Raw genomic sequence first — 12,803 nt, forward strand, 5'->3', positions numbered from 1 at the left:
GAAAGATACATAATAAAGATTATAGCTGGATAAAGAGAAATACATATGAATAATACAGTTGAGTAGAACTGTATACAGTTGAATACAACAAAATACAACTTAATTCATCTGAATAAAACACTTGAATACAACAAAATACAACTGAATACAGCTGAATAAAACTCTTGAATGCAACAAAATACAACTAACTTCTGCTGAATAAAATAGTTAAATACAACTGATTAAAACTGAATACAAGAGAATACGCATAACTTTTTAATACATCTATAATATATAAATTAATGCTACTGAATACATGTGAATACAACTGAAATATACATTCGAATACAACTGAATACAAATAGGCGATTTGGGCGATCTAGAGAGAGAAGCAGCCTGATGGCTTCGCCGGCCGGCGGCCAGCCATTAATTCTGGCTGGTCAGCCCCTTAACACATCTGCTCAACCTCCTACAACAACTACAAACAATCCCCAACCCTCAAATCCCACAAACGAAGCCATGAATTATGCAAAAGCTGTGAACCCTACTTCAACGACCACTGCCAAAGTAGAATCGAGCCGCTACAGTTGAACCAATTGCTCTTCGTCTATCAAAATCAACGAATTAAACTTACCCTAGGCGATTGTAATGGAGTGATAATGGAGGAGAACTAGAGAATTTGGGTGGGAGGAGAAGTATGAATCGTGGGTTGAGAGAGAAAGAGTAAAGTGTATGCAAAAAGAGAGAGAACGTGGTTAGTCAATTTTACTGTGATTATGTGAGAGAAAAGACTAAAAAGGAGAGAGAAAAATATTATTTAGCATATATGGTGCCTTAAATGTAGGATGTAACTATAATTAGATATTTGGCTATAAAGTATAAAAGGTATCTATAGGATGTAATATTTTAAAATGGTATTTATTTAGAATAAATAGGGTACTAAGGTTTTCTATAGGGTGTAAAAATTCCTTAATTCTTCATTTAAGACAAAAGTTTGGACCTAGATTTGGACCAGCACAACTTGGGCCTAATCTTCATCTATACGGGCTTAGATCGACAATAGCCGAGAATCACCTTCCAAAGGAATAATTGGGGCATTTGCATCTATACCTGTTTTTTGGGTCACATTTTAATTTGTGCTCGCTTTGCAAAAAAAATTACAAGCGTACTCACTTTTTCGCGTAACTTCAGCATACGGGGCTGAAGTAGCAAAGACAATCACGCAAAACTTCAGCATTCTAGTAGACGAGACTGAAGTAGCAAGTGTGCTGAAGTTTTTGTTTGTAATTGTTGAATTTAAGCATAGTAGCTAAAGTTTTGTTCTCTATTTGCTGAAGTTTTTGTTTGTAATTGCTGAAGTTTTTGTTTTTGTAACTGGCGAAGAGCTGAAGTTTTTATTTTGTAACTGACGAACTTCAGCTCTAGAGCTGAAGTTTTTATTTTGTAACTGGCGACTTCAGCTTTATAGCTAAAGTTTTTGTTTGTAACTGGCGAATTAAAATACAGGTGCTCACTAACTTATGTAATCCTCCTGGTCAGATTCCTCCAATTTGGCATACTTCTTAAATACCAAATTGATGAACTAAAAGGTTTCTATCTCCACTGGAACATATTTAATGTTGCTTTTTATTCTTAATCTCTGAAACTCGTTTAATTTTCACGAATTTGCTAGTATTTGATTTAAATAACTTAGTTTCATTAATGGTTTGCTTTCTTTCACTATACTGACCAGTGTATCGCTTTTCAACAACTATGATAAAATTTATTAAAGAAATGTTGCCCCCAGATGTTCGTGTTGCCCGAGATGCTCAGGATCTTTTGATTGAATGTTGTGTAGGTAAGCTGAGTTTAAATTTGTCCAAGAGGAAGAGGAAGAGAAGGAGAAGGAGAAAGGGGCTGAAGTTATTTAAAAAAAGGGTACAAATTAAAACTTTTTAAAAAAATGGGTATAGTCGCCCGTGCAATTTTTACGAATAAAAGGGGGACAACGAAAGCCAGCAACACATTAGTTTGGCATCAAGTAAATCGTGATTAGATTTTCGCAATAAGATTTGTTGAACGATAATGTAGTAACCGCCGGCCATTTGTATAATAGGACTAGTCTATACTCGGTTACTACGACAATCAATCCATTATTTTCAATTAAATTACTTATTGATTTGTACTTCTTCTACCTTTTCTCTTCTATGCAAATAAAAGGGCAGCTCACTGGGCCACAAACGTCTATTGTATGCACCCTTACCTGTATTTTTGCAAGAGGTTATTGCTTGAACATGTTACCTCCTAGTCACATAGAACAATTTTACCAGCTACATTAAAGCTCTCCTCTTCTATGCAAATCAACAAAGATACTAATATTCCTCTTATTTTTCTCCTGTCAATTTTCTGACCGCAAAGTGCAAGAATTTCCATTTGTTCTAGCCTTTGCTTCGACAAAGAGACAAAAGAATGACGATAAAGGAGAATGAAAGATTACTCCATCAGTAAATTCTGAGACTCACTTACACTTAGAATATTACTCGAGGCTAAGGAGAACTCTAGCTAATTTATTCTTATTAAAAAATTCAACCACAAATTTAAGACGTTCCAAAATACTTATTCAACCAAATAATGCGGCATTAGGAAGACCTATGACACTATTTGCAAGCATTAAGGAAATTAATTATCCCACGAGAAATGAAATTAGGCAAACGAAATACTACTATCTTATGCTACCAAAAAAGGCAATATGAGGAAATGTTCAAGATAGAAAATTACATCTGATATATAATTTATACATCATAAATATGGCCAACATTAAATACAGCTAAACAATGTCAAGACCAAAATTGGAACTCTCCGTCACTCTACAACATTGGATTTGACTACACAACAATGCCAGATTAGATTTGTTGAGATAGAAAGGTATAAATGTCAATTACAAACACTTCTCATCTTTTCTTTTCTTACTTTTACCCAACAATTAGTACAAAACAGAAGGGGGGGGGGGGGAAGACAAATGTGCTAGCCACATTTCAGAAAATCAAATGGAAGCTAACAGAGAAAGATACTAATCCTCCTCGGATGCGACACGCTGCTTCTTCCATTTATAAGCAGCTTCCAAGATCTTGAGGTTGGTGGTTTGTGTTTCCTCGGGAAAAAGATAATCGATATACTCCTCGTACCTGCAAAAATTTAGAACCATCATCACAAACAGTACAAAACAAAGTTAGTCCTTGCAGCAATTTGCTAATTCAAGTACTAATAAATTGGGAGTGATGACTTATCAAGTTACATAAAGGAATGCAGACTAAAAACAAACTAAGCTTTGCCATATATGCAAACAGCTTTGGCAGAATCCATTCTTTCTGCAACGTAAAACCAACATGCAGGGACTCGACCATCTGAAAATTTTCTGTCTCCCCAACTGCTTTTTGCCGGCAAACATTGAAAAAGATCAAACACATCAGAAATAGGCAAATATATAGTAAAAGAACATACGCTGCTGGACCATCCTCCATGTCTATTTGCCTTCTCTTCTTGAGTTTCTTTGGTAGCTTTGCACGGACTAAGTTAACATCCCCAAGCTCACCAAAACCGCTTTCCATTTTCAGCCATTCTTCTAAAAGCATTGCTCGTTCTTCTTTCAATTCAGGAGCAGAAGTTCGGTAGTACGTAATGGCCTTTTCAAAAACATCTAAATGCGCAAAAAAAGAGAGACAAAATTATTATCAACATTAAATTCAAAATTAATGGAGAAACTAATAAAGATAGCATTTTCTCACCTCTGGCATGCTGCAGGCGCTTCTTCTTCTGCTCAATATCTTCCTCAACCTCTGAATCCACAGCCGAGGCCTCAAAATTCGCATAACTTATCCACACCTTCAAGTGTTTTGTGCGGTTAAGAAGTCTTTCATATAGTGCTCTTGTTCTATCAAATTCACCCTCAAAGATCTCGAAGTCGATGTAAGCCTATCATAAGTGCACGGTAGTTGTAGCTTGTTAGAATCTATGTAAATACATGTCCCAAGACTAAATTGCACAGATATCATGATTTGGTCTTGAACCACTCTTAATCAACTGTGAAAAAGTTAAAAGTAAAAAAGGCCTACATATATAACAGGAAAGACAATCTGTTGGCATTCTATACAAGATAGTTTCCTCAAGAGGAACGCTTCTGGGAAGCTTCACCGTTGTGCATGCTAGTTTTCCAACTAAATTGTCTTATACACTTGGAAAGGCAATGTTTATTACTGACCTAAACCAGATCAGCAAATCTGGATGAGAATACTTTTTGAAATTGATAACTTTTGTATATATTAATAACATCAGTACATAGGTTGTACTGAAAACCAAATTTACCAGTAGGTGGTAAGTAGATGTGCTGGTGTGCAACCTAGCAAGATCCTAGTATTTTTGTCAATGTATCTTCTGTGTAAATCTGTTTACACCAACAACAAAAAAGAAGAATACAATTGAGTTGATCTTCTGTACTGAGTTGCTTCTATCTTCAAAACATCTAGCATTCCTTTCCCTCCAGACTGTCCACTAGATACAAGTCGGGACTGTCCTCCATCTATCTCTGTTAGTTGCTTCAACACCAGCTTCTTCCCAACTATAAAGAACTTCATTAATCCTGCATGACATTGTCCATGAAATACCCCTAAGACTAATAAAGATTTTCCATAGTTAGTCAGTTATCTTGCAATGTAGAAATAAATGGCTAATAGTCTCAGCGTTTTCCCCACATAGGAAACATCTTGAACACAGAGAAATTCCTCTTTTTATGAGATTATCTTGGGTTAATACAGCATCCTTTGCTAGTAGCCAAGAGAAACATGCTACCTTATATGGAATCTTTGTTCTCCGTATATGCTTCCATGGCCAAACATCTATCTGGAGATCATTTTGATTCAAAATCTTATATGCATCATTCACCTGATAGACCCCTCTTTTGTGCCTCTGCCACCAAAGTGAATCCACCCCTTCCTGTAATCCTTTAAATGTTTCCAGCTCTTTGTAGAGGTCAGCTAATCTTGTTATCTCCCAGTCATTCAACTGTCTTCTAAGAGTGAGTTCCCATCCTTGATAACTCCACATATCAGCTACTGTCCTATGCTGGTTTTGTGCCAAACCAAAAATATCGGGGTATCTTTCCTTTAGGCTTCCATGTCCCACCCGATTATCATTCCAGAATGATGTGTTCCTTCCGTTGTTCACTCTTATGGAAGAGTGAATCTTCATTATAGGCCAAAGTTCTCTGATGGATTTTCACACACTAACTCCATATGATGTGCTGACTTTGTTTGACACCCAGTTATTTTCCTCACCGTACTTAGCTTTGATCACTTTGCTCCATAAAGTTTGAGGTTCTTGAGAATATTTCCAAAGCCATTTCAATCTAAGAGTCTTGCTTTGATTCTTCAAATTTCTTATTCCTAAACCACCTTGTTTTTTGGCCATTGTGAGAATCTTCCATTAACTAAATGGAAGACCTTTTTCTCCTTATTCCCTTGCCAAAGGAAGGCTCTTCGGAGTTTGTCCAGTCTCTGTATGAATCCGGCATGAATTGGGAACAAAGACATCATGTAAGCAGGAAGTGAGTCTAATACTAAGTTGATTAAAACTAGCCTGCCCCCCATTGATAGGTATTGCGATTACCATCTTGACAGCTTCTTCTCACACTTTTCAATGACTGAATTCCAAATCTCTTTGGATTTGGATCTTGCACCAAGAGGCATCCCAAGGTATACAGTAGGTAGGGACCCTACTTCTCCTCCCACTATCTGTGTCAGTTGCTCCATGTTATTAACTTCATTAATGGGATAAATATGGCTCTTTCTCCAGTTGATGTGTAGTCCCGAAATTCCTTCAAATAAGACCAAGATGATCCTTAGAAACCTGGGTTGCTCCTCTTCAGCGTCACAGAAGACTAGAGTACCATCAGCATATTGAAGATGTGTAATCTCTAGACTGTTTGCCCCATTCCTGTGAACCTCGAAACCTTTAACCCATCCATTGACTTTGGTTGTTTTAATCATGTTGTTCAATCCTTCCATGGCTATAATGAATAGAAAGGGAGATAAAGGATCGCCTTGTCTTAGACCTTTGTGTGCATGGAAGAAACCTTCAGGAGATCCATTTATGAGAATGGAGAATGTAACAATAGATATGCAAAATTTCATCCAACTGATCCATTTCTGCCCAAAACCCATTTGTCTAACAATTTCAGTATAAAGCTCCAGTTGACATGATCATAAGCCTTCTCAATATCTAGCTTGCATAGGATTCCGGGTTCTTTCTTTTTAATTCTTGAATCCACAGCTTCATTAGCAATCAACACTGCATCTATTATTTGGCTTTCCTTTGATGAAAGCCATTTGTTAAGCATCTACTAATTTTCCTACCACCTTCTTAAGTCTTTCAGTCAAAACTTTTGAGAGCAGTTTGTAGAAACTCCCTATCAAACTAATTGACCTGAAATCTCTCAATTCTTTCGCAATTGTCTTCTTTGGAATCAAGGCTATGTATGTTGCATTGAAGCTTTTCTCAAACATCTCCTGGGAATGGAAGTTGTTGAAGGCTTCCATGATGTCGTGCTTCAAAATATCCCAGCACTTAATGAAAAAACCCATTGTGTATCTGGATGAGAATACTAGTTCTTTATATAAGGGGGAAGCAAACTGAAGGTCAGTCCAAAAATGGTTTTGACAAAGATTTGCTAAACCTGATGATATTTGTCTGAGAGAATTCAAACATTAAAGAACAAGGAACACATGGAACGCAGGACAAATAATGAATCCGCAGCTGCGCAGCACCGGTCCCAAGTCGTCAATGTTTGTAGGCTAAATTCCTTCCTTACTATTATTGTCCATTAGTCTCCAAAATGCATCACATATGAAAACATGAGGAGCATTTTCCAAATGCTTAGTTTTCTTTTCATGCCTTATTCAGTTCTTATCCCATTTTTATTACCATCCAAAAAAAAGGGTAAGCCTATACTCATGACTAGTTAGTTGTTTTTCCCTAGTGCAGACATTCCTTCACAACTACTCTTCTATTACTGACTTCCTCGAAATTTCAGATCATATAAGTTGCAGGCATTGATGGCACTTACAAAGACCATGGATTTTCAAAATGATAGCCATGAGTATGGACAGCATACAGGATAGTTAGTTGAGTCAATTGGATGTCCATGGTAAAACTTCTACAGTAATTAGAAAACGTGTGCACCCTTCAAAGACAGGCTTATTTTTAGACATTGGGAATCTAAATGGGCTTGACGTACACAAAGCACCAAGTGGTGCTAAAAATTTTCTTATAATGCCAACATTGCTGGTGTGACCTGCTAACCTTCAGTTAGACAAGTGACTATGGAGCAGATTCCTTTTCCGGGATTGATATCAAAGCCAAGTTAGTTAACTATGCTGAAAGAAATCCATCTTTATACAATATTACAATGAGCTAGAGGCAACATCCAGCATAGGACTGCCTGGAGTCCCAGCAGCAGCACCAAGCAAGAGCATGAGTCAATAGAAGATAATTACATTCTAAATAACTTATTGACAAAACACAAGCATATCAGCCAGTAGAACAACATAAATACCTTCCATAGTAACTCTGGCATATCCAGCGCAGGTTGGTCAATTGCAAGCTCAAAAATAGCCCTGGCTCGCTCCGTTTCATCCAAGGACCTCTCTAACTCGGCGAATTTGCTCCAAGCATAGCAATTTTCTGGTGACCATTCTAAGTACTTCTCATAAAGCTTTCTACAACGGTCTATATTTCCAAGATGCAGCTCTATCTCAATGTACTTCTTAAATATCTGTATGTTAGAGTACAAAAAAACACATATAGGTAAGGTTACATGCAAAGGAATACCTCAGAAATATCAGAAGAAGAATCAATCCACATAAAGATGTTTGGGGAAATACCTTGTCTTTAGGAGCTCTTCCAATCGCTTCTCCAAGTAGCAGTCGTGCTTCCTTGAGTCTTAACTGCCGGATCTCAAACTGGGCAGCCAACAACCAAATCTTTGCAAATGAGAACTTCTGATGCGGAATCAGCTTAAGACACTCCCTGATAAAATAAAAAGGAATCTGTAACATATGAAATTACCTGAAAGACCTTAAATTATGTTAACACAGGTCTAGGAAACAGATAATCAACAGAAGATGGTAAAGATTTCAAACGTGTAGAGAAGAGAGGAATTCAGGTAGCTAAATGCAAGAAAGATATCCCTGTAATCAAATGCTTGCTACAGAGATACAAGTAATTGGTCTTGTCTATATATCCTAAGAGATAAATGTACCTGCTTACAGCACAGAACACCTAAAGATGTGTCACATACTTTCTTTCGTTTTTCTGTTCCTTGCAGATTCTTGGGAGGATTTCATTGATAGTTTTGATTGTTTAATACAGCCAATGACCCTTCTTTTTTGATAATACAACTAATGAATTTTTAATAATGAGTTTAGCACCCCAAATATTAATCAATCCAAGGAATCAGTAAAATGCCAGATGTAATTCTGCTTGCATATTGGTTATGAAAAGACATTGAAGAAAACAACTAAATGGGACAGAGCTCATATTGATAAGTTTTATGTTTTTAAGTAGGAGTTTCTGGATTTAACATTTTGACTACAGAACTCCCACTGTCATATCATAGCTACCTAAAGCATGCAATTAGTAGAGGAATAGTGGGTTTATTTTCAAAATTCAAAGAGGCCATAGAACCCCGTAAGCTAATAAGTAAGGAGGACACGCTCTAGAGACAGGGGAAGCGAACAGTTTGTAAGCTAATTTGTTGTCACCAGTAACATAGCACCTCCATATCACCACATTTAGCCCACAATTCAGGACAATCAGAATCAAACTGAACTACTGGAACAACCAAATCATTGCGAATGAGAACATCTGATGAGGAATCAGCTTGAGGACTCCCTGATAAAATTAAAAAGGAATATGTAATAATTAATGTGAATGACCTTAATTCATGCAACATAATTCTCACGACAATACAGAGTCAACCAGAAAACAGGGAAATCAACTGGATATACAGACAAGGAAGAATTCTGGTGAATAAAACCAGGAAGCCTCTAATTCAGAATACTACTCAAACAGTGGTTGGCAGAATACTTTAGAAGGGATTGCAATGATCTGGGAGTAGACAGAACATTTGCTTCAACAGTTGGGAACCTGTTGCATACGTTTAGATAAAAAGGACAGCATCCATTCGAAAGGCAAGAAGGATGGTATTTTTACAGTCAAGTCTTGTTACTCACTTTTGCATAATACACAGAACGCTGTACTCAAGTGGCCTTCGAAACAGATTTGGCAAAGCAATGCCCATTACAAGGTTCAGTGTTCTCACTTAGTTAGTAAGCAAAAGTGCATGCCTAACACAGCCAAATGTACGAAGAACAAGTTTGAACATCTGCAGTAGATTCCCTCTCTGTGAAGAGCACCAGAAGACACAAACTATATTTTTATGCATTGCAAAATTACGTCACAATTGTGGGACTTTTTTTTCAATATTTTGGGTTAACATTGGAGATCGAGAATTAGGGTGGAAGGTTGACATGTAGTCGTTAGTGTCTCTTAATCTTGTAGTACTAGTACTATTTTTGTATTTTTCTTACTCCTGGTTCTTTATTATTACATGTTGTGTCATTTGCTCCTATTGCATTGTTGTTGCCACTGTTTGTTACTTTATTTTCACTGTTCCTTGAGCTGAGGGTCTATCGGAAATAGCCTCTCTGCCTTCACAAGGTAGCGGTAAGGTAATGTGTATTACCCTCCCCAGACCCCACCTATGGGTTTTGTTGTTGTTGTTGGGTTAACAGTAGACTGACAAGAGGCACAGTGAAGCTGCTGCAAGGTTGCCAGAAAAGGACTCTGAGGGGTGTTCATTCAAGAAATTGGAACACAATACCTGGGACAATTTAGGAGTTTATATGAAAGGAGAGAAACTCAAGAATTATGAAAGACAAAAGAAGAATGTATCTACTCTTAAGTTTAACTGTATTTCTTACTTTCTTTTTGGAGCAACATGTTTTTTTACAATGTACGATACGTTTTTTGTACTCAGATGTCTATACCAGCATACAATTGATGCTGATACATGAATAAAATTTTACTTTACGTAACAAAAAAATAATTCTGCTGGATAAATGCAAGCTGAGGAATCCTAGGAATAAAATGTTTTGCCCCAAATGTTTACTGTGCAAGAACTAGTCTCGTATTAACTCATAGAGATAAATCTACCCTGTTTACAGTATAAAACATCAAAAGGCATATCAGAACTCAACTGTAGCATTCCTAACCTTGCTTGGTCGAGATAGGGTGCATAACCTTATATGCTCTATTTGTGCATATTGTTATATACTTTGACTGTGATTAGCTTGATGTGCTGCTTCTGCGCACTTCCTCTATTGACGCTTATTTTGACTAAACCCTCGCTACTATTTGTTGGATTCTTGGAAGGCTTCCTTGGATGGTTTTGATCATTTAATACAAGTAATGATCCTTTAGTAATGGGGTCGGTACACCAGAAATTAATGGTAGATGTAATTGCTGCATACTGATCATGCTACAACGCCGAATAAGACAAATGAATGGAGCAGAATCAAGACTGATAAGTTGTGTTTATAAGGTGGAGTTCTGGGTTTACCAGTTTGACTCAGCACTCCTACTGTCAGTGTATAACGACCTAAACCATGCAATTCTTTTCGATAATTACCTAAACCATGCATTTTTTTTTTGATAAGGTAAAGTATACCTAATCCATGCAATTAATAGGAGAATACTAGAAGAATTTCGAGACAAGCCGCAGAACCCTTGCAGGCCTTCTAATTAAGGAAGAGATAATCTAGACATAAGGGAAAGCACTGTTGATAAAGCTAGATTACTACATTTGGCCCTCCATCCAGGTCAATCAGTTTTAAATATAAAGCATGATAAATAACATGGTTCATCAACCAAATGAACTACATAGCTACATTTTCAATCGCGACAATGATATTTTACCTGTAGACATCTCTGGTCCTTTCCATGTCTTGTGCGTCAAGCTCTTCATATAATGCATAATTAATCCTAAAAAGAGCAAAGTCAGCGAATAAACATAATTGCAATACTAAGGTATCCAAAAAAGAATTCAAATATCACATTCAATGCATAAGCTATCAGATTTACCATAAGTAAATGTATCGCTGCCAATACCGCTTCTCTTCAGCAGGAGGAACGTTAGCAATGGCTCTCTCATAAACCTCTCTAATCCTCTCTTTATTCCCTACACTCTCTTCCAACCGAAGATAATCAAACCACGCGTCATAGTTCCGCGGATTCTTCCTTACTTCATCCTCATACTGGAACCTCCTTTTCCCCACAATAGCATCCTCAATACCTTCCCTATCACCATACTGTTTCTCAAAAGCCACAAACTTCCTGTACAAATCCTCAGCTCGCCCTTTCGGAATATGATCAAGTGCAAACTTATAAATGCACCTTGCCCTCTCTGTCTCCTTACACTTCTCCTCAAACTCCGCGAACGCCACAAACAACTGCTCTGCTTCCTCATCGTCCGCCAACTTATCCACAGCCCTCTCGTAACAATTCCTCGCCCTCGCTACCTCCCCATTCTTAAACTCAAATTTCGCGAACCTAATCCATGCACTAACTTTCGGATGACACTGCACGAATCTCTCGAAAATCGCCCTCGCCCTATCCACCTCATTATACCTCAACTCAAACTTAATGTAACTTAACCACCCTTGCTGGTCCGGCATCCATGTCATCCACCTCTCAAAAATCTGCCTCGCGCCAGCTACATTCCCAAGCATCTCTTCCATGTGAATATACTTGTACCATAACTGATCAACCCTAGGCAAAAGCGTAACAGCACGATCCCACACATTACGAGCATGATTCACAAACTTATTCTTCATCTCCACGTCAGCATACTTCAGCCACATCGTATGATCCCTGTAATCGACTTCGAGTGCTCGCTCCCAAACTGAACGAGCACGTTTGAAGTCCTTTTGTGATTCTTCCCATTTAGCATATTTTACCCACACGCTTTTGTTCCAGCGGACTCGGCTGATTAAGCTTTCGAATTCCTTGCGCTTGCGGAGGCGGTAATCGGCTAGTTCGGTCGGGTCAGTGATTTTTTGCTTCGGCGGTCGGATTTCGGCCTCTTGACGTTCTCTAGCTTCCCGGAGGATTTGCTCGGCGGTGATTTGGATTGGAGCTGGGGTTTTGTTCTTCACCCGTGTAGGTCTAGGAAGCTTTACCTCTGTTTCTTTTCGAGTGAGGTACCCCAGATTGGGGTCTGCATCTCTGTTCGCCATGAATCGAATGCTAATGATTTGACAGTCGGTGTTGGGATTGAAATATGCAGATAAAGAAGGAAGGGATTTGAATTGAAAGTAAGAAATACAGAAAATTGAAATACAGAGGATTAGGGTTGATAAAGAAGAAAGAGAGAGATATGCTTCTTTTTTTTCCTTTTTTGCGTGGATGTGGGAGTCGGGGAGAGAGACAGCGCGAGGGAGAGAAATTTTCTGGAGGTATTTTGAAAAAGGGAAAAAGGCCATTGTTGCCCCGGTACTATTGGAATTTAAGCACGTTTGTACTCTGTTACACTTTAGGTTCAATTCCCGTCCTACCGTTAATAAAGTTTATGTAATTACCCCTAACCCTAACGTTTCGTCGATGTGGCAGCTGACCCCTCTCTTTTTTCCAAGTCAGCTGCCAACGGACGACCAAATCAGATTGACCCAATCCCACTCGCAAATCAGATTGATCTGTAACCCGTAACTGTTTTCCCACTAAATAAATAGAATTAA

General features: G+C 38.0%; 1 protein-coding gene across 1 annotated transcript; it reads right to left on the minus strand.

Moving 5' to 3' along the window:
* Window positions 1-2,708: 2,708 nt before the first annotated feature.
* Window positions 2,709-12,544, minus strand: LOC104236701 (uncharacterized). The gene is made up of 7 exons (XM_009790686.2): window positions 11,152-12,544; window positions 10,987-11,052; window positions 7,893-8,037; window positions 7,565-7,783; window positions 3,744-3,930; window positions 3,460-3,655; window positions 2,709-3,143 (listed from the first exon to the last, which is right to left on the minus strand). The coding sequence occupies exons 1-7, from the start codon at window positions 12,303-12,305 to the stop codon at window positions 3,029-3,031; spliced, it is 2,082 nt and encodes a 693-aa protein (XP_009788988.1). The 5' UTR covers window positions 12,306-12,544; the 3' UTR covers window positions 2,709-3,028.
* Window positions 12,545-12,803: the final 259 nt, after the last annotated feature.

This window comes from Nicotiana sylvestris, chromosome 10, assembly GCF_000393655.2.
Source record: "Nicotiana sylvestris chromosome 10, ASM39365v2, whole genome shotgun sequence".
Lineage (NCBI taxonomy): Eukaryota > Viridiplantae > Streptophyta > Magnoliopsida > Solanales > Solanaceae > Nicotiana > Nicotiana sylvestris.